The sequence below is a fragment of the Equus przewalskii genome, chromosome 7 (assembly GCF_037783145.1).
Source record: "Equus przewalskii isolate Varuska chromosome 7, EquPr2, whole genome shotgun sequence".
Lineage (NCBI taxonomy): Eukaryota > Metazoa > Chordata > Mammalia > Perissodactyla > Equidae > Equus > Equus przewalskii.
Window position 1 is genome coordinate 28,253,483 of NC_091837.1, and position 27,371 is coordinate 28,280,853.

The 27,371-nt window shown below is 45.3% G+C and overlaps 1 protein-coding gene across 2 annotated transcripts in view; it reads right to left on the reverse strand.

Moving 5' to 3' along the window:
- The window catches only part of TMEM132D (transmembrane protein 132D), a 596,330-nt gene that overhangs the window by 80,759 nt on the left and 488,200 nt on the right, over positions 1–27,371 (reverse strand). For both annotated transcript variants that reach the window (XM_070627303.1, XM_070627304.1), the window contains exon 5: positions 21,680–21,823. In XM_070627303.1, the coding sequence (XP_070483404.1) occupies positions 21,680–21,823 (144 nt within the window). The remainder of the gene's footprint in view (positions 1–21,679; positions 21,824–27,371) is intronic.

Sequence of the window (27,371 nt, forward strand, 5' to 3'; positions counted from 1 at the left end):
GGAAAACCATTAGAGGAAGCAGTGGAATGGATGACGAGCAAGCAAGAGGGGCCACTGTGCGATGCCTAGCCCCAACAATGAAAACTTTGAGAAAAGCTAAGCCTAAGCTAGAATTTTCCAGTTGTGGGGAGAGGGTGATCCCGCTGGTGGCAGCTCTTTTGGGAACATAAAGACGCTGGCTTCTCCAGGTGCAAAGGGACAGCTGTCAGGAGTTCCAGATTCTCCTGGTTTGGGAGCCAAGTGCAGGGGATCCCTGGTGTCCTTGTGGGAGACAAGGAAGCTGGCGTGATTCTCATCATTTCAGGATCCAGAGGTGCACAGGGACATTGGTTCTGCTTCCTTTATCTCCATCCTACCAAGGCCACTAAATGATTCACGCTTGGAGAAACCACAGCGTCTCTTGGTACGTCTCTAAGACAATAGACAAACCCACAACGAATCATGCAGCTTCTCATCGGCTTTTCTACTTGGCAGTGCTCACACAGGAACCTGCTAAAGTGTCGTTGTCATCAGACACGCACTTGGTCTGATGAAGACACGGCAGCTTTTATGTTGTCAGCAGCTTCAAGGAAGTGACACCAGGGAGGTCAGAGCACTGTCATAAACGGCAGAATCTGGACTGCTGGACAACTGCCACACGCTGGGCTTCCACCACTCTCTCTGGACCATTGACCCAGCAGGCACAACTAACAGACACCCGTTTATTCTCACGCCGCACAAACAGGGAGGAGGACGAGGCAGCCTGCCCTCGATGCTCGCCCCACTCCACAGACCCTCCCTGGCCTCCACTGGGCCTGCTCGCAGGGCTTGGTCAGCTGGCAGGGTGGCTTGGCAGGGATGGCTGGCAGGCTAAGGCTCTTCCCGCTCTCTCCCCAGGGCTCAATTAGGTGTCTTTATATGGCAGCTGGATTCTAAGAACGAGAGCTCCAGGAGGAAGCCCATATGTGCAACCACTTATCAAGCCTCTGCTTGCATCGCTCTTGTTAAAATCCCATTCGTCAAACCTGCCACATGGCGGTGGCCGGCCTCAGTGCAGGGGAGGGCTACACAGAGGTATAGATACCAGGAGGCCTGGTTAATTGGGAACATCCAGAGGGATAGCCTACCGCAGCAGTCAACGCTAGGCTGGGTGACCGTCTTTGATGCCAGAGGACACATGACAGGTGGAAGTGGACATCATCCTTTGGTGTTCCCCAAAAGGAGAACTTCCTCATCTACCATTGTCTTCTCCACAGTGAGCAAAGCTCTCTGCGGCCAAAGGCCATTTCCTGTCTGGGTTCTCATTCTTGTCCCACCTGGAAGAGCCTGACTCACCTGTACCTGCACCCCAAGCCCACTGCCATTTCCTCAGCACCTGAGCGCAGAGATCACGGGACTTCTAGAAGAGCCCTGCTGTATTTTAGGCCCAAGCCTGCCTACTGATGGCCTTCCATCATAAGCCAAACTGGGCTCATGGGGCTTGTTTTGTTTTTTCAATGTGTTTGTTGCCGTCATTTAACAAATGAGAGATTTTACCTAAACACCTGGGTTTCTAGTTTCTCTTGAAGGATCCTTAGCTCTGGCAGCACTGGACCTGTGTGTGGCTACAGGGACCATACCTTGGAGCTGAGTGGCACCTGCCCCATTGGGTGGGGACGTTCTCTCCCGATCAGCAGAGAGCCCACCACCCCAGTGGTGTTTCTAGAAGGAAGGCACGTGTCGGTGTCACTTACCGTTGAGCTCATGTTGTTTTCTTTTAGCGGAATTAGATTTCTGTGACCATGTTTTTACCACAAGTAACACAAGCCTGGCCGGGGACACGTGTTCCTCACACACCCCTGAGGATCCACTTAAGGTCCCTACTGCTCCCTGTCGCAGGGGAATCTAAACCCCTCCAGGCCAGGGCGGGTCAGCGCCAGCGACAGTGCAGTAAGGGGGCAGACCAGGGCTCCCGACCGATTGCAGATTCTCCCCGTGTCTCAAGCCTCTCAACATCAGAATTCGGCACCTCTCGCAAATTACCAATATCCAACCCAGAAACTGGTCCCTTTCGGGAGTGCCCGTCGGCCTTTGCATCACATGGAGGGCTGAGTTTCCATCGCTACGCTCATCTGCAGGCTGTCCTTTGACAGGCTGTCTAGAAGCAAATGAGAATGATACTCACAGGATTTTGTTGGGCAACATGCTTGCAGGATTTCTGATCTAGGGGCTGTGTCGCTGCTGGGCATATGTCACAGCGTATGCTCCCACAGCTGACTTGGGCCAGCGCAGGAGGGCTGGAGCCGTGCAAGGAGCCCAACTGGATTGGCCCTTTCATGGCTATCATAGCGTGAAGCCGAAGTGCACAGCCTCAGGCACAATCTGCTCAAGAAGATACACTTGTGATCTTGTGCCTGAGCTGCTTTTTTCTTTTCCGTGACCTGTTCCCTTTGGCTCCCTGTGTCCGGCGACAGTTACTCTAGCTGAGGCGCTCGCCGAATCCGACCCCGAGTGGGCTTCATGCCATGCTCCTTAGCACATCTCATGTTTCCTAGAAAATCATCCTTGGTTGTTTCATCAGAAATGTGATGGGCTAGGTTCCAGGAAAAACCAGATGGGTGTTTGGGCGAAGGTAGGGAGCGGGCCTGTGTGTTTCTGCTTCAGGCACCTGATCTGGCCCAGGGCTGAACCCCACACAGTGAAGAAGGAACTCATTTCCTAAACAAACCGAAGTGAACCCAGGTGGAAATCATTTCACTGCATCTCGAGTCTAAAAGCAATTAATGTAAGCTGGGTTGAACCTGAGCTGAACCTATTTACTTTCTAAAATTACAGAACAGTCTCGGAATTGAACTTGAAGCTGACCTTAAAGGTTAAAATTCCCGGGCCTACCTCCAGGGAGAGCAGGTGCAAGAGCTCGTTTACAACACCCCACAGAAGCCCATCAGAGGGTCAACAAGGAGGGGAGCGCAAACCACCACTTCCATCTGAAAAAGCATTTCTCAGGTTCCAAAGAAAAGAAGACTCTGTTGTCAGCACTAATGACTAAAGGTGTGGCAGTATGGGAAAAAAATCACGTTTTCAATTCAAAAGGACTTTTGAAAATAAAATGAAAGAAAAATAAAAACTGATGAAAACAAGTTATCACATGGTAAATTCTTGATTAATTTGTCCACCTAGAAAGTAAGTGTTTTTTCCCAGTTGTTTTCAAATATATCAACAATTATTAATTTAGTACGTCCAACGCTCTAAATTCACTTCTCAAAATTAGTTGATTTAAGAATTCCCTTGGGAATGCTTAAAGTTTATCTATATCTCTATATCTATCTATCCATCCATCCATCATCTTTCTATATCTGCCTATCTATTGATTGATCAACCGATTGATCATCTATCTATCCTCTATCTACCTATCTGTCTATCTCTCTACCTCCATATCACTGAATTTAGGCTCTGAAATATACTATGTGTAAAGCTCCTGAAACAACCCCGAGGCCCTGGAAATGTGTCTTGTTTTACTGAAGTGACTTCACTCGGACAACACCATGGAAAGCCTCTAAGCTGAGTTCCCACAGCAAGAATTCCCCAGACCTGTCGAGGGTTACACTGAGTCAGAATACAGCACTGAGCTCCTTGACTCCTGCTGACAGCAGAGCTCAGAAAGGTTGAAATCTGCAAAATGCCAGACCCTTCCTTTAAGGGCAGTTCCATCGGGGGAGTCGGTCCAAGAGGATCCCAACCCCCACTGAGGTTTTATTTGCTCATCTGCGCATTCAAAATTCGGGAGAGCCAAAGGCTCCCTGTGCACCTCCAGCTTCCGTCCTGTTCCTCTGGCCCCTGCTCAGCTCCCAGGACTGGCGGTGCTCTCTGCAGCCCTGTGGGGAGCCCTCCAGGCCACCTGCCTACGGCTCAGCTTTGCCTCCTTCTGCGCCTCTGCCGGGGCAGGGACTCTGACCTCATTCTTCCAAGGCCACCCTGTTTTCTGCACCTCAAAGGGATCTGAGCATCCTCTTTGGAGCAAAGAGCCCCTGGCTGCATGCCTGCACAGTCATCACATGGCCATCCACTCCATCCCTCCAGGCAATCTGCATTTCCACTGGGCCCCACTTCCCAGCTCTCGTTTCTTCTGTCTCTGGGTTCATCAAGAATTGTGTTTATTTGTGACGGCATCCTGGTGAATGCCGGAGCCACACTGCCTGGGTTCATATCTGGGTAGGTGCCTTAGACTCCTCATCTGTAGCAGGACCCCCCTTATGGGGACGTCATGAAGATGAGATGGGTTAACGCATAGAAGTGCTCAGATCAGTTCCCAGACCAGAACAACCACTAAGAGTTAGTTTACTTATCATTATTTGCTAAACCATAATGGCAATTGCAAATTCATTGCAAAAATGGCAATTTCGTTTTTTCAGAATTGATTTTGCACAGTATCAATATCTCATAATGTTTCGAATTCATTAAATTGAAATTACTTGACACATTTTAGGTGCAATACTTTTACATATTATAAAAACATGAGGTAAATCATACCCTTATAACATGTTGAACAACTGCTGTCAATTTAATATAAGTAATGAGCTGCTGCAGGCTGTCCTACACACTTGTATCTCAGTCTCCTCCACCCCGAGAGAGCCTCTCTGTTCCACCTCGTCTTGGGTGCACAGCCTTCCTTCCTGCAGTTAGGTAGGACCACATGACTGTGTTCTAGGTGACGGGACCTGAGCAGAGAAGCCTCACTTTCAGGCCTGTCAAGCATTGTCCATGATTTTCCATCCTCTCCCCACTTCCACCAGATGGCGCTGGAGGAGCCCTGGGGATGGAGGAGCCACAAGATGGAGGGAGCTTGGGTCCCTGAATCACCGCAGGGAGGGTGACAAGGAATGCTGATGTTGGACTGTCATACAAAAGAGAAATAACTGATTGGTTCAGGCCACTGAAATTTGGAGGTTTACTGTTACAGCAGCAAGCCTGACCCTAACAAACACAGCGGGAGAAGGGGACATGGGAGAATACTAAGTAGCTGCAAGGTCGTGGAGGTAAACAGAGGCTGGGGGATTTGGGCCATGGTGTCAGGGAGGCGACGTTGGTGACCACGGGGTATGGAGAAGGAGGAACGCGAGTGGGAAAGTCTGAAATGGTATTACTTAAAAGGGACTTAAAATTAGCACAAGTTATAAACCTCTCACACAATCATTAAACCAGAGCCATTTAATTTTTCACATAGTGGTAGAGCCAGCTGTGCAAAGTGAATGTTTCTTCTTCGTACCACGGCACACACACAGAAGTGACAGCCTGTTGCTCCCCTCTTTCTAAGAGGTGACGAGTCATCATGTGGCACTGGAACTTCTCTTATTTCTTTTCCTGTCCAGTCATACTTCCAACTGGTACAAAGCAGATCAAGTGTAAGTTTCCATGAAGAGGTTTACCTGCGCTTATCGATGAGGGTTAACAATTCCTCCATGTTAATGAAGTCATACGTCAAAGCAGTATTTTCTGGTCACTTGTGTACAACCCTCACTATTTGTGACTATCCACATACCACCTGTATTATTATGCACCAATATGTTTCTTTACATCTTCTTTAGACTAACTACTTGTTAAATTTGCTCTGGTCCCAAGGAAGAATATTCGTGAAATCACAGTTGGACATGCCAGACACATGTTATTTTAATGAACACTGGAATAAATATAAACCTACTAGTGTTAACAAATGTTCTTCTCACCATCTTGAAAAATGTTGTGTACTACCCCTCAGAAAACACTACGTGAAAGTCTCCAGGACCTAATGTTTCCCAGAAACCGGACGGCTCAGTGTGTGCACCCTCGAGGCCTTGCACAGCCTCTGTTGTGGGCTAAGTCTTACCTTGGGGGAACCTTTTCCTCTGGAAACTGCATTAAATTGCAGGCTGCTATTCAGTGAGATTCCGCTTCAGGGTCCCTGACTCATGGAAAGTGCATCACTGCCCACGGCTCAGTTTCTCTCTCTGCTCAGAAATCTCCCCCTAAATATCAGACCCATCCTTAGCAGTGGTCAGATCCTTCTTGGTCCATGCTGGGGCTGACCACACTTCCTGCTTTCCCAGGACAGGACGACTTTACACTTGTCATCATAAATAGTGTCTTTGTTTATTCTCAAAAGTGGCCCAGTGTGAGAAATATACTAAATTATATTCCACTTGTAGGCTGTCCCAATCTGTCTAGTGGATGGATAGATTATATACACATATATGATATATATTTATACACACATATATATGTAATATGCATATTAATATGTAAATAGGATATGTATACCCTATTTACCTTCTTTACAGAGAAAATTATACATATGAAATGATATATATAGGATATATATCTATACGTATAGGTGACATGGGATATAATATGTATATATGAAAATATCTCCTATTTTCCTCCTCTATAAAGAAAAAATGTATATGAAACTATATTTATGAAAATATATATATAGGGTATAGGGTGTATATCCTATATATATGATAGGATTTCCTATCTCCCTCCTCGAATCATGAGGGCAGGGACTTAGTTTTGCTCACTGCTGAATCTACAGCCCCTGGAACAGTGCTTTGTATGCATCAGAAACTCAATACATATTTGTTGAATGATCTACGTTTATACTCAAGACTCTTCATTAGATGAGTTAAAAACAGTTTAGAATGGTTTTAATTTTTGAATTCTATCTGGGAGCCTCCATAATATCTTCTGAACTTTGCTTCTTTAAAGTCTTAATCTGTCTCTGCAAAAAAAACAAAGTGGTCCCGTGTACAGAGTGGCTGAAATGCTCCTCTCTGGTCCTCACCAAGACCTGACTATTACCCCGAGCTGGGTCTCTGCTGTTTCCTTCTGCCCTGACTTGTGTCTAGATATGCTGGGGTCTCGTCTGGAATTGATCTCTAGACCCTCCATCCTGGTGGATTTGTCCTGAGAAATGTTGCTCAGAGACTTGAGGGCCCACAGAGGGGTCCATATATGGGACTTGTCACCACACTGATTCTCGTCCTTGACTGTGACCATTGCCCCGAGTGAGAAATCGGCCTTCACTAGCTTTACCTGGAAGGACCCTAAGCCTGGTTTTCATCTTGGTCACAAACACTCCTTATACCTCCCGGTACTTCCTCTCTCTCTCTTCTTGGATCAAAGATCTTTCTTCAGGGGAAAGACAGCGGAAGCTTCTGTAACTCACCTAAAATTACAATTGAGATTCTCGGGCAAGCTATTATAAGACAGAAACTCTCAGGGCCAGACCCTGAAAGACACATCATAAAAACAGCCCTTTGGATAAGTGTATAATCTCTAATTTTGGGTTCCACGTGTACATTTTGCCATACTTTTTTTCTCCTATTAATTTTAACTCTGTAGAAGCAGAAGCTAGGGGTATGCAGCTGGGTTGATAGTAATTATCTGCCGCTACCTTTGTTAATGAGCGTTTCTGATGTCAGTCGGGCTTTTGTTCACAGCAGGTATGTTGTACACTCAGATACATCTCAAACGTGATGTTCCAGCTGGTGGCTGCTCGCCTCATTCTAGCACCAATGGAGGGCTGACTCCTAACTCATCACGTGCGGCACCACTGTCCTAATGTTTGGTTTCAAAAGAGCAATACCATGGCTTTGTGCCAATACGTGCATTCTGTACGTGATGCTTGGTGTTTAATCGCCTGTGTGTTTAGTTAGAGGACTTAAAATAACTTATGGCCTATATCTCGTGCCTTAATGCACCTGTTGTCAGTATGTTTTCCCTCTTCGTCTAACAATGTATTGGTAGTCACAGAACTAGAGGTCAGATAAGTACTTTCCATCACAAAAATGGAGGCGAATTAGCAAGCCTCACCCTATGGGCGTGTGAGAATCCTGTGCCTGCAATTTGGGCTGCTGCCACCAGGTGGTGCCATCAGGAAACCTTTGGCCCATAGTGAGTCCAGCTCCAGGTGAGTCAGCCTAGCTGCTGCTTCTGAGCCTTCAACAAACAATACGTCCCCAGCCCAAATTTACTAAGTCAGCCTATTAGTCACCAAGTACGTGTGTTAACAAAGTCAATTTAACTGGAAACATCATGGAAAGGAAATGGAGGATGGATACTTTATAGCTCACTACACGCTTCTCAATGTTTAATACAAAGTTGAGTTTCTTTTGCCATTCATTCATTCAACAAACAATTATTTATTAAGGAACTACTGTACGCCAGGCCTTTGGTTAAGTCCAGAGATACAGAAATGAGTCTAGAATGTCTCCAAATCTATCAGTTGTATCCACACATAAATAACTGAGGATGATCACATTCTAAGCACAGGACAGTCACATCTTACCCCAGAGTTAAGGTCTAAAGAAAGGAAAAACTCACCTGGAGTGAAAATTACTCTTGAAGGCCTTTGAAATGGAAGCCCTTTTGACCGTGAGTGTGCTGTTTGACTTCTAAAGTCTGACTCTTGTCATTTTGATCTTCAGAGGCCTGGAAGAAGCTGTGGAATCCTCCTGCCTGCTCTATCTGCTGACCCAGCGTCTGGGAAGAGAAGGCTCTGCGTGCGGCCTCTTGTTCCCATTTAAGCTGCCAAAGAATCCTAATTAGCTGTCACAGCTCTGCCTTCATGGGGGAAACAGATGACACGAAGTAGCAATGGGGGATCCCTTTCCTCCCGACCTCACCCCGGCTCTGACCTTTATGTCCAGGATGTTATTCTCACCACACTTTTATCTTTGCTCAACTAGACTAACAGAGCCATTTTAATACAACTCTGAATATTATCCATCAACCCAACATCCCTCATCAGTCGGAACTCCCGCTTAGCTTCCCTTGGGCCTGGAGGGAGTTCCACCCACCATCTTTGGAGTGTTTTTGCTTTTTAATATGAAGGTTCGGGGAAATTCCACTGTATGGCAAGTGCACAGGCGTCTCCTCACCCAAATGAGGAGAACGTTGTTCTGGGTGGTTTGCTGACTTTCCCCCAGGGAACAGAGGTTTCTCTCTGACATCCGAATCCTCTATGTGATGACCAAGAAAGATGGTGCTCTCCATCCGCCCACTTGATAACTTCTTAGATCAGACCCTTCCTTTCCACAGCTGTTGGTGGAGGGCCCATAACGTGGCAGGTGAGGTCCCAAGACGGTCCAGAGGGCAGTGTGGCTGGAGGGAGAGTGAGACGGCAATGTCAGGTGGCAAGGGAGCAGGAGGCGGGGTGGGGAGACCGATGGCCTCAGCGACAATTGAAAGGAAGTTATCTTTTACTCTGTGGGAGATGGGGATGCCCTGGGAGGGTCTTGAGTGGAGAAGCGATGTGACATGACTCCATTTTTAAAGCCTAATGGTCCCCGCTGGGTTGAGACTAGATTTGGGGGTACAGGACAAAGCCAAAAGCAGTGACACAGTGAGGAGGCTTGTGGCAAGTTTGTTTTACCTCCTAACCTGGACCCCACCATCCAGATCTAAACTAAACCTGGAAAGAACTTGTACAGATATTCTTGAGGCTAAGCATGTGGCCAGAGGCATATTCCTACTTACAAAATGACTATACGGGTGATTGAAGTGACTCTAATAGATTAATTTCCCAACACACTGCAGAATCGAATTTGTCATAAGACTGTTACATTCATTTTATAAGAAACTGAGGAACAGAGTGTATCTAGCTCTGGTTCTCATTTATAAAAAAGATCAGAGCCAGGATTTTAAATCCAGGCAAATTGACACATGCGCCCAAACGTGTAGGCAGCTTGTACCCTTTTTGTACAGCAATAGTCCTGTAGATGCAGCATTGGCTGCTCCTTTAGTGGGGTCGTGTGCACCTCACTTTGTTGCAGTCTCCCCTACTCCCTATCATAGTTCCTAATTTAAGTTATCTCCCAGTTCTGGTATTCTTCTGGGTTTGTGATCCCTGGTCTAAATGTTCTCCAAGCTCCTTAACGTAAATTCTATATCATTGGGGGTCACATGGGAGAGGTTATATGGTTTCTATCTAGGTCTAAGATGACAAACAGGTTTCATCTCTTATGTCCATGATTGACAGTGTCGAGAAGGATTGCCAGGCCAATGTCTGAGCTCAACAGAGAGAAGTGCTGTACTCGACTGGTGATGTCTGTCATGGGTGTGGTGCTGGCGAGGAATATCTTGTGCGAGGTACATTTGCTGATGCTGTTTGAGACTAACTCAGGATGGAGCGCAAGGCTGGCTTCCATCTCTGACCCATTTCTCCTCATTTTTCCAGGAGACAGAATCTCAGCTTGTCCTGATTTTGCCTATCAAAGAGGAAAGTGATCTAAGCAGTTCACTCTGACAAAATTTCCAGGAACTGATATACACTCTCTCTCAGAAGTATGTTCCCTTTAACAAAGGAGTGCTGGGAGAGGTTAACACTTAACGCAATGACGTGAAGTCTCGTGGGAAGGATTGCAAGTGTCTGTGCATGGAGAGTTATTCTGGCTGGGTGTGTAGGGTCTCAGTGTGCCATGTAAATAGTGGCCTATGGAGGAAAGGCCTGCTTAGAGTCCTCAAGCAGAGAATGGCACACTTTTTCTGTGACAAAATGGATGATAAGTATTTCTGGCTTTGCAAGCCATACAATCTCTCTCACAACTACTCAACTCTGCCACAGCAGTGCAAAAGCAGCCATGGACAATAACACATGAATGAGCATTCCAAACTTGTTCCCATGGCAGGGCATAGGTTGCCAACCTCTGTTCTGAAAGATGAGTGACAGAGGCAAAAATGAATCAAGTCTTGGAAATGGGTACCATGAGTCTTGGTTTCTGACAATGTGTCAAAACTCTCTGCATTCAGGGCAGCATTATTCACAACAGGCAAAGGTGGAAGTAACCCAAGTGTCCATCAGTGGATGAATGAATAAACAAAATGGGGCCTATACATACAATGGAATATGATTCAGCCTTTAAAAGGAAGGTAATTCTGACACAGGCTACAACATGGATAGACATTGAGGACAGTATGCTGAGTGAAATAAGCCAGTTACAAAAAGACAAATACTGTGTGATTCCACTCGTATGAGACACCTAGAGTAGTCAAATTCATGACACAGAAAATAGAATAGAGGCTACCAGGGGCTGGGAGAAGGGGAGAAAGGGGAGATAGTGTTTAATGGGTACAGAGTCTCAGTTTTGCAAGATGAAAAGAATTCTGGAGATTGGTTTCACAACAGTGTTAATATACTCAACACTACTGAATTGTACGCTTAGAAATGGTTAAGATGGTAAAGTTTATGTTCTATGTATTTTGTACAATTAAAAAAACCTCTCAGTGCCTCAATTTACTTATCTGAAAAATATGGATAAAAATAATACCTATTTCGAAAAAATTTTTAGGACATCAGCAACATGGCGGAGTGAGCTGTTCCCTTCGTCTCTCCCCCTTTTGAACTACAACTAAGTGGACATTCACTTACCAACGGAGGAAGCCCACAGAGCATGACAGGATGCTTGGGAGACACATGCAGCTATAAACCTAAGGGTGGATGGACTGGCCCCCCGGGGAGGGGCAGAGATAGGTAAGCACACTCTGCTCTCCCCCAGTAGCCCTGTGCATGCACAAAAATGCTTTCCAGCCTGGGAAAAGTGCATGAAAAGTGGGAACATGCACTGGGGTGACCATAGGAGGAGGTAGCGGTAACCCTTAGCCCACACTCATGTTTGCTCTCCTGTAAGGGAGAGGGAGCCCACCATGGCCCTGTCCCACCAAGGAGCAGCCATAGCTCAGGTCCCAGTGAGGAAGCCCCACCCACCAAGCACAGTGGCCCCAGGGACCATAAACAGAGACCACAGCAGATCTACATGCTGGGCCAAATGCTCCCCAGGTGTGCACATGAGTGCTCACAGTGCTGCTGAGTCCCCAAAGAGGGAACGTGGGCAGCTGTGGGAAAAGGCGTGGCAGCTTTGAGCCCACTCAGGTTCACTTTCCTGGTGGGGAGGGGGAGCCCACCATGCCCCTGTGCTGCCAAGTAGCAGCTCTAGCTCGTGTCCCAGCAAGGAAGTCCTGTCTGCCACGCACAGCAGCCCTACAGACCATAAACAGAGACCGCAACAGATCTACACACTGGGGCAAACACTCCCCAGGCCCATGCATGAACACTCATAGCGTTGCTGAGCCCCCAAAGAGGGAAAGTGTCCTGGCAGCTGTGGGAAGAGGCAACAACAGCTTTTAGCCCAGTGGTGATCACTTTCTGGTGGGGAGGGAGAGCTCAGAGTGCTCCTGAGGCACTAAAGAGTGGCCCTAGCTCAGCGAGGAAGGCCCCCTACTCCACCAAGCACAGTCCACACAAACACCTGAACACACCCCAGGCTGGGGCAAGCACCCATATACCCCCACAGCTTCCAGCAGATGGGGTGGGGCCAGAAACACTGCTTGTGCTTCCCCCCAGTGGTAACAGGGGGAATCTGCATCCTAAGAACACCACAAATGCCCCAACAAAAAGATTGGTTCATCAAATACCATAAGAAACTGCAGCAACAATTTAGACCAGAAAGAAAATGACAACTCTCCAGAATCCAACACTGAAGACACAGAAATATACAACCTAAATGACAGAGAATGCAAAGTAGCCATCATAAGAAAACTCAATGACTTACAAGAAAACACAGAAAGACAATTCAAGGAGTTCAGCAATAAAATGAATCTCTTCACCAAAGAGATTGAAACTATAAAAAAAAATCAAGCAGAAATTCGGGATATGAAAAACACAATTAGAGAAATAAAAAATAATCTAGAATCATTAAGAAATAAACCTGAGCTTATGGAGAAAAGAATTAGTCTTCTAGATGATAAAAATGTAGAAATTCTACAGGTGGAGGAGGAGACAGAACTAAGATTTTAAAAAAACGAGGGAATTCTTCGAGAAATATCCGACTCAATTAGAAAAAGCAACCTAAGGATTATAAGTAAACCAGAAGAAGAGATGGAGAAAGGAGCAGAGAGCTTGTTCAAAGAAGTATCTGCTGAGAACTTCCCAAACCTGGGGATGGTTTCAGATTTACAGATAAATTAAGCCAATCAAATGCCCAACTTCATCAATGCTAAAAGAAGTTCTCCAAGGCATATAATAGTAAAAATGGTGAATGTTAAAGATAAAAAATAAATATTAGGAGCAGCAAGGCAGAAGAAAATAAACTACAAAGGAAACCCTATCAGGCTTTCAGAGGATTTCTCGGCAGAAACCCTACAGGCTAGGAGACAATGGAATGATATATTCAAAATACTGAAAGACAAAAACTTTCAGCCAAGAATATTCTATCCAGAGAAACTTTCCTTCAGATATGATGGAGAAATAAAAGCTTTCCCAGATAAGCAAAAGCTGAGGGAGTTCAGCACCATCAGACCTCCCCTACAAGAAATAATTAAAGATGCCCTCACACTGGCAACAAAAAGGCAAAGGTCTACAAAGCTCTGAGCAAGGAGATAAGTAGACAGACATGATCAGAAACCTTCAGTTCTCTACCAGAAAAGGGAGGCAAAGGCTCAATTATAACTTAAAAGAGAAAGTGAAAGAAAGCATCAAAAGTAATGATAAACACTTCAACTTAGCCACAAATGCACAAAATTAAAAACAGGACAATCTGTAACAGCAAGTACTCAGAAGGGGAGAGGAAAGGGAAGGAACCTGTTTAGGTTAATGGAGCTAAGAGGCTATAAGAAAATGGACTATCTCATCTCTAATATCTTTCATACAATCCTCATGTTAACCACTAAACAAAAAACTAGAGCAGAGCCACAATTCACAAAAAGAGAGAGAAGTGAGAAATCCCTCTTAGAAAACCACCAGAATGAAACGGCAGTCAGAAATGCAAAGAGAAACATAGAACAACCAGAAAACAAGCGGTAAAATGGCAGCATAAGTCCTCACATATTGATAATCACTCTAAATGTAAATGGACTGAATTCTCCAATCAAAAGACACAGAGTGGCTGGATGGATTGAAAAACAAGACCCAACAATATGCTGCCTCCAGGAAATGCACCTCAGCTCCAAAGACAAACACAGGCTTAGAGTGAAGGGATGGAAGACAATACTCCAAGCTAATGGCCGACAAAAGAAAACAGGTATTGCCATACTTTTATCAGACAAAGCAGACTTCAAGTTAAAAAAGACAATGAGAGACAAAGAAGGGCAATATTTAATGATAAAACGGACATTCTACCAAGAGGACATAGCACTTATTAATATACATGCACTTAACACAGGGGCACCAAAGTACACAAAGCAACTATTAACAGACCTAAAGGGAAAAATTAAAAGCAACACAATAATAGTAGGGGACCTCAACACCCCACTTACTTCAATGGACTGATCATCCAGACAAAAGGTCAACAAGGAAATAGTAGATTTAAATGAAACACTTGACCAGATGGACTTCAATAGATATATAGAGAGCATTCCATCCAAAAACAGCAGAATATACATTCTTCTCAAGTGCCCATGGAACATTCTCAAAGATAGACCATATATTGGGTAACAAGTCAAGCTTCAATAAATTTAAGAAGATTGAAATCATCTCAACCATCTTTTCTGACCACAATGATATGAAGCTAGAAATCAACCACAAGAACAAAACTGGGAAAGTCAGAAATATGTGGAGACTAAACAACATGCTATTGAACAACCATCAGGTCATTGAAGAAATCAAAGGGGAAATTAAAAAATACCTGGAGACAAATTAAATGAAAATACAACATACCAACTATTACGGGGTGCAGCAAAAGTAGTCATAAGAGGGAAATTCATAGCAATAGAGGCCCACCTCAACAAGCAAGAAAAATTTCAGAGAAGTAATCTTAAAGTGCACCTACCAGAGCTAGAAAAAGAAGAACAGACAAAGCCCAAAGTCAGCAGAAGGAGGGAAATAATAAAATTCAGAGCAGAAATAAAGACTTAAAAAACAGTAGAAAGGATTAATGAAACTAAGAGCTGATTCTTTGAGAGGCTAAACAAAACTGACAAACCCTTAGCCAGACACATCAGGAAAAAAAGAGAGAAGCCTCCACTAAATAAAATTAGAAATGCAAAAGGAGAAATTACAACAGATACTGCAGAAATACAAAGGATTATAAGAGAATACTGTGAAAAACTATACGCCCACAAATTCGATAACCTAGAAGAAATGGATGAATTCCTACACTCATACAACCTCCCGAAACTGAATTGAGAAAAAATAGAGAATCTGAATAGACAAATCACAAGTACAGAGATTGAAACAGTAATCAAAAACCTCCCAAAAAGCAAAAGTCCAGGACCAGATGGCTTCTCTGGAGAATTCTACCAAACATTCAAAGAAGATTTAGTACCTATCCTTCTCAAACTATTCCAAAAAATTGAAGAAGACGGAACACTTCCTAACATAGTCTATGAGGCCAAATCACCCTGATAGGACAACATCCTGACAAGGACAACATGAAGAAGGAAAACTACAGGCCAATATCACTGATGAACTTAGATGCAGAAATCCTCAACAAAATATTGGCAAACCGAGTACAGCAATACATTAAAAGGATCGTACACCACGATCAGGTGGGATCTATTCCAGGGATGCAGGGATGGTTCAACATCCACAAATCAATCAGTGTGATACACCACATTAACAAAATGAGGAATAAGAATCACAAGATCATTTCAGTAGATGCAGAGAAATCACTTGACAAGATCCAACACCCTTTTATGATAAAAACTCTCAATAAAATGGGTATTGAAGGAAAGTATCTCAACACAATAAAGGCCATGTATGACAAACCCACAGCCAACATCATACTCAATGAGGAAAAACTGAAAAACCATCCCCCTGAGAACAGGAACAACACAAGGTGCCCACTCTCATCACTCCTATTCAACATAGTAATGGAGGCATTGGCCAGAGCAATTAGGCAGGAAAAAGAAATAAAAGGAATCCAAATTGGAAAGGAAGAAATGAAACTCTTGTTATTTGCAGATGATATGATTCTCTCTATATAAAACTCTAAGGAATCCACCAGAAAACTATTAGAAATAATCAATAATACAGTAAAGTTGCAGGATACAAAATCAATTTAAAAAAAATCAGTTGCATTCCTATACACTAACAATGAACTAGAAGAAAAAGAAATCAAGAATACAATCCCATTCACAATGGCAACAAAAAGAATAAAATACCTAGGAATAAACTTAACCAAAGAGGTGAAAGATCTGTACACTGAAAACTACAAAACGTTACTGAAAGAAATTGAAGAAGACACAAAGAAGTGGAAAGACATTACATGCACATGGATAAGAAGAATAAACATAGTTAAAATGTCCATACTACCTAAAGCAATCTATAGATTCAATGCAATCCCAATCAGAATCCCAATGACATTCTTCACAGAAATAGAACAAGGAATTCAAAAATTTATATGGAACAACAAAAGACCCCGGATAGACAAAGCAAACCTGAGAAAAAAGAACAAAGCTGGAGGCATCACAATCTGTGACTTCAAAACATACTACAAAGCTATAGTAATCAAAATAGCATGGTACTGACACAAAAATAGACAAACCGATTAATGGACCAAAATTGAAAGCTCAGAAATAAAACTACACATTTATGGACAGTTAATCTTTGACAAAGGAGCTGAGAACATGCAACGGAGAAAGGAAAGTCTCCTCAATAAATGGTGCTGGGAAAACTGGGCAGCCACATGCAAAAGAATGAAAGTAGACCATTATCTTGCACCATACACAAAAATTAACTCTAAATGGATTAAAGATTTGAATGTGAGACCTCAAACCATAAAAATCCTAGAAGAAAATATAGGCAGTACACTCTTTGACATTGGTCTTAGCAGCATCTTTTCGAATACCATGTGTACTAAGGGAAACAAAACAAAAAGTTAACAAATGGGACTACACCACACCAAAAAGCTTCTGCAAAGCAAAGGAAACCATGAACAAAATGGAAAGACAACCCACAAACTGGGAGAAGATATTTGCGAATCATTTATCAGACAAGGGGTTGATCTCCAAAGTATATAAAGAACTCATACAACTCAACAACAAAAAACCAAACAACCCAACCAAAAAATGGGCAGAGGATATGAACAGACATTTTTCTAAGAAAGATATACAGATGACTAACAGACACATGAAAATATGCTCAACATCACTAATCATCGGGGAAATGCAAAGCAAAACTACAATGAGATATCACCTTACACCAGTCAGAATGGCTATAACTACCAAGACGGAAAACAACAAGTGTCGGAGAGGATGTGGAGAAAAGGGAACCCTCATACACTGCTGGTGGGAATGCAAACTGGTGCAGCCACTATGGAAAACAGTATGGAGATTCCTCAAAATACTAAAAATAGAACTACCATATGACCCAGCTATCCCACTACTGGGTGTCTACCCAAACCATTTGAAACCAACAATCCAAAGTAGCATATGCACCCCTATGTTCATTGCACCTCTATTCACAATAACCAAGACATGGAAACAATCCAAGTGCCCATTGACTGATGATTGGATAAAGAAGATGTGGTATATAGATATATACAAAGGAATACTACTGAGCCATTAAAAAACACAAATTCATCCCATTTGCAACGACATGGAAGGACCTGGAGGGAATTACGCTAAGCAAAATAAGCCAGACTGAGAAAGACAAACACCAGATGATTTCACTCATATGTGGAATACAAACACACGGACAAAGAAAACAGTTCAGTGGTTACCAGAGGAAGCGGGGTGTGGGGTGGGCACAGGGGGTGAGGGGGGCACTTCTATGGTGACAGACAAGAAATAATGTACAATTGAAATTTCACAATGATGTAAACTATTATGAACTCAATAAAAAACAAAAAACACCTATTTCATGGGGTCATTGTGAGGATTCAAGAAGTAAATGCTTGCCTGCCATGTAATGAGCACCTGACACAGATTAAAACACTGCTATTTCTGTTATTATTACTGGTGTAATACTTCTCCCTACATTTAACCTGTATCAGGAGTCAGTGACCCACCGAGAATTCTGAGAAGATGCATTGTATATTAGAAACAGATGGATGTAGATGAAGACGTGGAATCTAAAAGATGGGTCTCTGTATGGGGAAGAGAAATATTGTTTTCTATAAACTAAAACATTCATTCTTAATCAAGCATTAAAAGATTTTGACGGGGCTGGCCCCGTGGCCGAGTGGTTAAGTTCGCGCGCTCCACTGCAGGCGGCCCAGTGTTTCGTCGGTTCGAATCCTGGGCGCGGACATGGCACTGCTCGTCAGACCACGCTGAGGCAGCGTCCCACATGCCACAACTAGAGGAACCCACAACGAAGTATACACAACTATGTACCGGGGGGCTTTGGGGAGAAAAAGGAAAAAATAAAATCTTTAAAAAAAAAAAAAAAAAAAAAAAAAAATTTTGACATTAGGAAGTCATTCCTAGGGGAGGAACCCCACTATATGGGGTCCAAATATGAGTGCTATGATAAGAAAAACTAACACCAGATGTATGTGCACAGTTGACGCCATGCAGCCTACAAGCTCTTTGCGATGGAGCAGCTGCCCAGAGGGCTGTTTTGGGGGAAAGGTCCCAAACCCACACAGCTCACCCAGTCCTACATGGCTGTAGGCGGTGTTGCTGCTTCCGCTGCTGAGAACCCACTGCCCTACTCTGCGGGAGAGCTTAAGAATCTGGCCCTCCCCAGCCGCCTCCTCCTCCAGTGCGTGTGCTTTGGGCCCATTTAGGCTTTGGAAAAGCAGTCTGTTAGGGTGCCTTGGCTTGGCTCAAGGACAAGGAGGTGACCTAAACAGGCCCCATCAGAGGACATCCCAGGATTTATATAGACCGGGCCTAGAAGGTATGCGTTACTTCCTGGTGGATTGGGGGCAGTTCTGAGACATCTGTCTTGCTCCCACAAGGGCACCCTCTGTGAGAAGGAAACTCATACAGAAGAAAGAGTGTCTACAGGTTGGGGGCGGGGCGGAGAGGGAGAGAGAGAATGTTCTCAGGGCGTCTTTTGAAGTTCTGAATAAAACCCCCTTAAGCTAACCTGACTCTCGACTTTTCAACTGTCTCAGCCAACAACTTTTTTAAAATTTACATCAGGGTGGGTGGGGTATCCTGTTACTTCCAACCTTTAAAAATTAACTGCTATTATTGCTAACATCTGAAATGCACCCATTGGGGGGCTGTTGCCTCTTAAAACTCAGCATCCTTGGGAGGCACAAGGTAACATGTCTTCGCATAATTTACAATTCAGCGCGAATGAGTTTTCCAGTGCATTTCCCGAGGGAAGGACTGGATAGGGCTGGGGGAGAACAGGCGCTTATTGGGCCTCCGGCTGGGGAGGGAAGAGAAAGCAAATATAAGTAAAAGGACCAGGGCTTTAAAGGGAGACAGCCTGCTGCCAAGAGATTGTCCAGGAGCCCGCACAGGTGGTCGAGATGCATCTCCAAGGACGCCTTGGCTTTCTATCTCCAGGGCCTCCAAATGACACCAAAATACCACACACACCAAGTGACTCTCTCAACACCCGAGATTCACAGCACGGCACAGTGACAGCATGTGGGCTGTGGGCTTTGATTTGTAAGTTGTGCATCAGGCTGTGGAGCCTGTGGATTGACGTGAGACTGCCGTCGTGAGGGGTTCCATTTTCCCTCAGTCCACTGTATTTCTGAGGGTGATTTCATGAGTCCCAGGAGCACTCACGTCATTCCAGATTTTAGGGCAAAAACATAAGCAAGGCCTTCCTTGGTGACTGGTGTTGTCAATCTAACTCACATTGCTTTGCACAAAGGAGACCATGGGCTCACACTTAGGAAAGGTCCCGGTGATCTGCCAGGATTCCAGCTCTGAGCAGTGTCACAGGGACTGGCTTGTTCTGCCTACTGGTTCTGGTTTCCTCTGCTGTGTTTCCTTCTCTGGCAGGCTCTTTTCTCAAGATGGTACCTAGAAACTCCAGTATATCCTCCCAAGGGTAATGAACAAGAACAGAACAATAGGGGGGCTGGCCCCGTGGCCGAGTGGTTAAGTTCACACACTGCACTTCAGTGGCCCAGGGTTCGGATCCTGGGCGCGGACATGGCACTGCTCGTTAGGCCACGCTGAGGCGGCATCCCACATCCCACAACTAGAAGTACCCACAACTAAAATATACAACTATGTACTGGGGGAATTTGGGGAGAAAAAAGCAGCAGAAAAAAAAAGGAAGATTGGCAACAGGTGTTAGCTCAGGTGCCAATCTTTAAGAAAAAAAAAAGAACAATAGGAAAGAAAATATGTCTCTAGACAGAGTTCCAGCCAAAGTCTGAAGATTGCATCCCCTTGGCTGGGATTGGACACCGGGTCTCTCCGTGAGCTAATGACAGTGTCCAGAGGGATGCAAGGCTTTGATGGGCCACCCTGAGTCACATGGCCACTGGACGCTGAGGCAGAGACAATACCATTACACTGCATGGATTTAGTGCATGGATATGGAGGAATTTTCTAGAGAAAATCAGGTTATTGTTATCAGAAGAAGGGCAAATGAAAGCTGGAGAGGCAAAGCATAAAGTCCACTATCGGAATCAGCAGTGTTTCATAAAGCTGTACAACCAGGAAGAAACTCAGATGGATAACATAACTAATTCATAATATATAACCAGCAAAGAGACTTTCTAGAGTATAAAATTACGCACACAATGTTGCAAACCTGAAGCTAAAAAAAATGTAAGCAATAGACCTCCCTCGAGTGTGTGTGTTTCTGAGATCTTCTCTTCTGTGGGTTCACCGTCGCGGTTTCCTTAGTGCTCACCCCGGGCCCTGGCTACAGAGGGTACGCAATAAATGACAACCAGATTGAACTGCATATGAATTCAGCGATAAGAAATAGCAACACCGGGCAGAGTTGTCACAGTCGACTTGAAGGAGGAAGCACATCTTCAACTGGATCTTAAAAAGTAGGAACAACATGGACGGAGCCGGACCAGGCTCAGCGGTCTCTTGCTCTGACCCATCTTTCACACTTCTCCATGGCAAAAAGTAGGCTCTCAATAAATGCTTGTTTAGCGAAATAACAAAGTAGTCCAGTCTCCCCACTGCTTAAATTCTTACAATGATGATCCTTCCATTTGCAGGATCAAATTAAACTCCTTAAACTGGCATTCACGGCTGTCCAGCATCTGAGTTAGACTTACCTCTCCAACTACATCTCGTTGCATGCTAGCACGTGATCTTTGACTAGTGAACTGAGCCTCCGTTTCCTCGTTTTTCAAATGAGGATCTTACCTGTCTCAGAAGGTCCAGACTGTCACCTTGACTGGCACACAGCAGATGCTCCATAAAAGGGAGTTACTATTTTTGGAATTATCATGAACAACAATCTTCCTATATTCAAGCCATGCTGAGCTATGGTAGTTTTCCAAACATCCCATGATTTCTCACCTCTGTACCACTATCTTAATTTGGAGTCACTTGAAAGCAGAGCCTGAGACAAGGATTAGGTGCATGTAGGGAGGTGATTCTTGGCAGCAGGTGTGAGGAAAGCAAGAAAAACAAGGAAAGGACGGGACAGAAACAACAATAAAAGGTGTGTTATTGACCAGAATTGTTCCCAGGGCAGCTTCCCTCCTGGTCTATTTCTGTGCAGTGAGATCTCCTGACAGAAGTGGCAGAATAACCAGAACAGGATGGGGGCTCCTGTGGGACCCAGAGGACCTGCTGGTCAATGAACACTGATGCTGACCTGACAGCAGATTTCTGTGGGGACAGGAAGGTGTCCACTTGCCTTAATTACGTCTTCATCAGACGATCTGCATTCCACAGACTTCAGCAGATCCGTCACGGTGCCGTCCTCCTCCACAGAGACCACCTTCACCGGAACGGCCACCGTCTTCCCCGTGAGGATGGCTGTGTTCAGGATTTCCGCCTCCTGGAAGAGCAAACACACCCTCCATCACATCCCTTCCATCATGCAGACACCCTTCCCAGCCTCCCTGCAAACAACCCAGCCCTGCATCAGGCTCAGAAAGCCTGGCACGCAGCACCAGCCGAGGGGCCACGGTCATCACCCAGACTCCGCAGCAAGAATATGATGGGGAGGCATTGTATGCGGAGGGGGCAGGGGCAAATTTATTAACACTGTGTTTGACAAACCCCACTATGCACCAGGAACTGTTCTCAGTGCTTCACAAATACTGATCAGTTAATTCTCACAGTATCCCAACAGGCATTCGTCTTCTCTCCATTTTGTAGATGGCACAGAGAGGTTTTGTGACTTGTTCAAGGTCACACAGCCCAAGGAGGTGGTGAAGGGGGGCTTTGAACCTGGGAAGTCCAGCTCCCCAGTCCATGTGTTAGCCATTCCAATAGGTCTAAACTCACACAAAATGATTCCAATGCAAGCAGTCAACTGTTGGCAGAGGAGCGAGGTGCCATACCAGAAGCATAGATTAGTAGTCCCCCCTTATGTAGAATGTGACAGGGGCCTGCAGAGGCTGGGAGAGATGCCTCACCCCCTGTACTCTGTCGCTCTGGCTTCCTCTCACTCCCTGCCAATTTTCTAGGCTTCATCATGTCTGGAATGCTATGACGGGTCCAATGACACTCTCTCAGCCGCATCGATGTGACACACCCATGCACAACAAGCCTGCTTGCCCTCACTACTGGCTTTCCCAGCTGAGAACGTCACAGCCCTGGGAGCCCAGGAAAGAAAGGCACGAAGTCTCCCTGGTGGCACCCGACACAGGTGCCATTTTATTTTTACTTCTAGGTGTTCAGTCCTCTTCCAGACTGCAAGCTCTGCGGGGCTGTACCTGCTTCCTGCTCACAGGACCTCACACGGCGATGAGCTAGGACAAACGGTGGGGATTTGTGGAGGGCATGAGCAAGGACTCAACGGGGAGGGAGCGGAACCCACACCATGGCCTGCGTGCCCTCGCGTCTCAGCACTCTCTGCCTGAACCCCTTCTTCTTGGCGCCCGGATGCCTCTGGCTGCTTTTCCCAGACACTGAGCAGCAGTCTTTTCTCTGCACCTCTCCCCAGGGCAGTTACTCGTAGAGAATTCCTGTGGTTTGTAACTGGCAGAGTCCTGAGAGATCGTATGAGCCCATTCTTCAGAAGGAGAAAACTGAGCCCCAAGAATGAGGAAGTGGCCCTCATTCCTCTCTGCAGGGACTGTCTCCTCTAATCACAGGAGGATCAAGGTCCCCCTATAACCTGCAGTCTCTGCATAGCGAGGCTGCTGAGTTCTAGCCTATGACCGAGCTCAATTCCCATCCGCCACATGCCCGTCGAGTCCCTGAGAGGTGTCGCGTCGGCCCCACGCTGAGCTGCTTCTCTGCGTCTGAACTTGTCTGGTCTGTCTTCAGTGGAGCAACAACAGACATCTGGATGGGCGCTGGGAGCTGGTGAGGGGGCTCCCATCTCTTCGAGGCTTGCAAAGATTCGTGTTAATTTGATTTTCATGTGAAGTCACAAACGCCTGTTCAGTAGCACGCCAGGAGAAGGAGTAGAAGTTTATCATCCTAAAATTACATAACTGTTTTCCTTATGTTAACTTTATACTTTATATTTATATTTCTTATATAAGATCTCCTTTATAGGACTAGGTTCGTCTTATAATTAGCTCACTTGGCTTAGCCCTTAGATATGAAACTATATATTTTTTTTCATTACTTTAATTCTAAAAGACAAGACTCCAGCTTGAAATGTTCCTGAATTTCAAAGACCATGCCTTAGACAGTCTGAATATGCATAGGCCTCCAAATGCCCCGTTACCTATGCATTTGGCTTTTTTTTTTTCCCTCTGTGGTTCCCAGCCTGATTCGATTTTATTTTGAGCACAAACATAGTAAAAGAATGAAGGGGCAAAGTCAGAAAATGGTGCTACTTCCTGCTGCCCCTGGGGAGGAAGAGGCCACGCATACTTTCCTGCCCCATAGGGTGGAGATGAGAAGGAAGAGTCCACACTTTGGGAAGAAGTGGAAAAACGCTCTTTAACTCGTTGGTCCAAACTGGCTCATCTCAAAGGAGAGAACAGACTGGGGGTGGGGTGGGGATCAGCATCCTGGCTTTGCCGCCAGTTTCAGGGGAAGGAATTTTGCATATCTGTGGTGCAGAAGTAAAGAGCATCTCCCCTTCAACAACAAACTCAAAAGGCCTTTAACGCATCTGAACATGTAGGTTAGCGTCACGAGGAATGGCACTGGGAATAACTGATGAGCAGCTGCAAGCCCATATGTTGGGGTGTTTTCCTATCTGAACAGAATATTCTGCCGACAGGATCTCGGTGAGGATGAGTGACCAAGCTCTTAGGCTTGGCATTTCCCTGCCTTCTCTGCATTTCCAATTCTTTGCTGCCAGAGCCTTCTCTCTTGCTAGCTTTGCTTTCTCCAGGAGGTGGATGGTATATGGAGGGCTCACAGAAGTCTCTAGACAAGAGGTGGACGATGGTGGGAGCCCCTGCACAGCCTGGTCTTGGGTTGAGTTGTGACCTACAACTGCTCTGAGTATTGGGCCTCATCAAGTCCTTGAAAGCTCAGCTGCCTTATTGCCATAGGTCCACCTTCTCACAGCCCCTCAGGGCCTGGGAAAGAAGGGCAGGAGTCTCTTGAGAGGGTTCTGTCTCAGTTCTTACTGGTTCCGCCATGCTCCCTTTCTGCCACCAGGACATTCTGTGCACACCAGTAAGGCCCTCCTGGAGATCGACAGCCCCACAGCAGAAGTGGAGGACTTCCGGAGGCTAGGAGGAGCGAGAAAAGCAGAGGAGAAGCTGACTGTGGTATTGAGAAAAGAGACAACCTTGTAAGTGAGGCCACAGATACTTTTCCTGGGATCTAACACCTCACCATCTATTGTAAGGAAAAGGTAACTGTCTCCGTTTTGCTGGAGGAATGATGACCCGCATCTTAGTTTGGTTCCTACCCAGAAATAGATCCTGGAACAAGGATTCAACGGCAATTTATTTGAGAGGCTCAGGAAACTTCAGTAGAGGAGTGAGGAAGCGATACAGAGAAGAAGAGGCAGCCAGTAAGTGTGTATGTTATGCCAGCTACACAGAGGTCATCTGGAGCTTAACCCTGCAGGGACTGGCCTGTTTTACGAAATACATCATATACTTTATATAGTTCAATATGTTGAAATATATTATGATACATTTCCCTGAAGGGAAATTATGTAAAATACACACCTAAAATTAGTTCCACTGAGGGTCGAGGTAGCTGGGGTATTTACACACCAACTTCTGAGAGCTGTCCTGGGGGCTGACCATTCCCTGGCAGGTCTGGGCAAAGCAGCCTTCTACAGCTTCAAAAAAACCTCCTGACAACAGTGGCGCTTGGCACTGGTCTGGAGCACTCTGCTGCAGTTGGAGAGGAGGGAAATGCACAGGGCGTGGACAGTCTGCTGCAACATAGCTGTGAAGTGATTTATGCCACGGGAGTCTGACAGACTGGAACAGAGTTACAGTGTTTGTTTGTTTTAAACTTCTTCATGCTTCCAGCATCCTGATCTTCTGCTTTGCATCTGAGCACAGTCATTTATTCATATTCACCCTTGAAAATTAATTTTAAAGCAGAGGAGAGGACGATAGTGGATCCAGGAAAACATTACACTGGGGGCCTTCTAAAACATCCAGAAGTTGATCTCTGTGTTAAGAGAGTTTCTTGTTCACCTGACATCCATTCTGCTTTTCTGCCTTCCTACAAAACGCCAATTTTGTTTAAGGCTGTAAGATGCCCAGCTAAAATTATTGCATTTTTTGGCTGCCCTTAATCTGTGACACAGTTCTGGTCCATGAGATATAAATGGAAGTCTCTTGGTGAAGTTTCAAAAAAAGTTTGTGAAAAAAGCAGATTCTGAAGGTTGTTTTGCATTTTCCCTTTCCTCCTGCCCACCATGCACAGCTGGTGCAAGAGTTGGAGCTCTATCTTGCACCCCAAAGGTGAGAGCGTGCAGTTAACAGCCATGTGTTTCCGCACGGCACGGTGGTTAAGAGCAGGAATCTCTTGGGGGACTTCCAGATTCACATCTCACCTTTGACACAACCCACTGGGTGACCTCGGGCAAAGTACTTAAAACCGGTTGCCTAATTTTTCTCAACTGTAAAACGAGGCTATTGCTGGTGCCCACCTCTTGTGTTTGCCCTAGGTTTAGGTGAGTTAATAATTGTGGAGTGTTTGTAACACTCCTTGGTGCCTAGTAAGTTCTCTCCAAGCGTTTGATAAATACAGAAACATGAGCAATGACTGCACTGGAGTGAACAGTGTCGCCCCCAAATTCATGTCCACTTGGAACCTCAGAGTATGACCTTATTTGGAAATAGGGTCCTTGCAGATATAATTAGATAAGTTAAATGAGGTCATACTGGAGAAGGGTGGGCCCTGATCCAATGTCTGGTGTCCTCATAAGAAGAGAAAACACAGACGCAGGGAAGACGCTCTGTGAAGACGGAGGCAGAGATGGGAGTGAGGCGTCTATAGGCTGAGGAAGGTCAAGGATGCCAAGAGCCACCACAATCCTGAAGAGGAGGGCAGGACTCTCCCCAGGAGCCCTCAGCGGGAGTGTGGCCCTGCCAACACTGTGACTTTGGAGCTCTGGCCTCCAGAACAGTGTGAGAAGAGATTTCTGTTGTTTGAAGCCACCTAGTTTGCGGGGCAGTGTGACAGCAGCCTCAGGAAACTGGCACAATGACTGAGCCCCACAGAGAAGAACCTGGATGCTCGATGCATCGTCACACCCACCTTGGACCTCTCCCTCCAAACATGTTTGGAGAGAAGACTAAGATGTTGCTTATTCAAACCTTTTTTTCTTTTGTTCTCTTACTCACAGATAATCGCAGTCCTATCTGATACAACCTGGGAGACGTCCTCGTCATTTTTCATAGATCTTAGGCTGAAAAGAGTAAGTTAATTGCCTATTGTCCCTAATGAAAAAAAAAATTCTTTGCCTTCAGTGTTTGGAGATCATTGGCCATTTTAATGTATGGTTCTGAAGTGACCCCACGCATGTTAAATAGATGAACGGGGCTGGGGGAAGTAAAAATAAATGCAGCGTTCACTGCAACAAGTGCTTCCCCTTAAACAAAAGCATCATAGGGGTAAGCTTCGAGCACCCCATTAGGACGATAAAAAAAAAGGGCAAACATCCCATAAAACAGATAAAATGGAGCGCAAATGGGATTGCCGCTCTTCCCTGAGATGTGGGAAGATGGGCTTGGGGTCAACATTAGCGAAAGTTGGAGGCTCTTCCGATCCCCGCGGCTGGCAGCCCATCCCCTCTCCTCAAGGAGAGCGTTTCACATCATTTAACCCAGTGAGACAGGAATCTGAGATGGGCATTTTGAGGAATGGAAATTAAAGTGAACTGGCACACTGAGCTTGATTTTCTATAGACCTGCGCAAGGGTAGCGTTTCTTAGAGGGGCTGCTAATGAGGACATAGGAAGAGGGCATCCACTCTCCGGCACACAGGATTCGAGT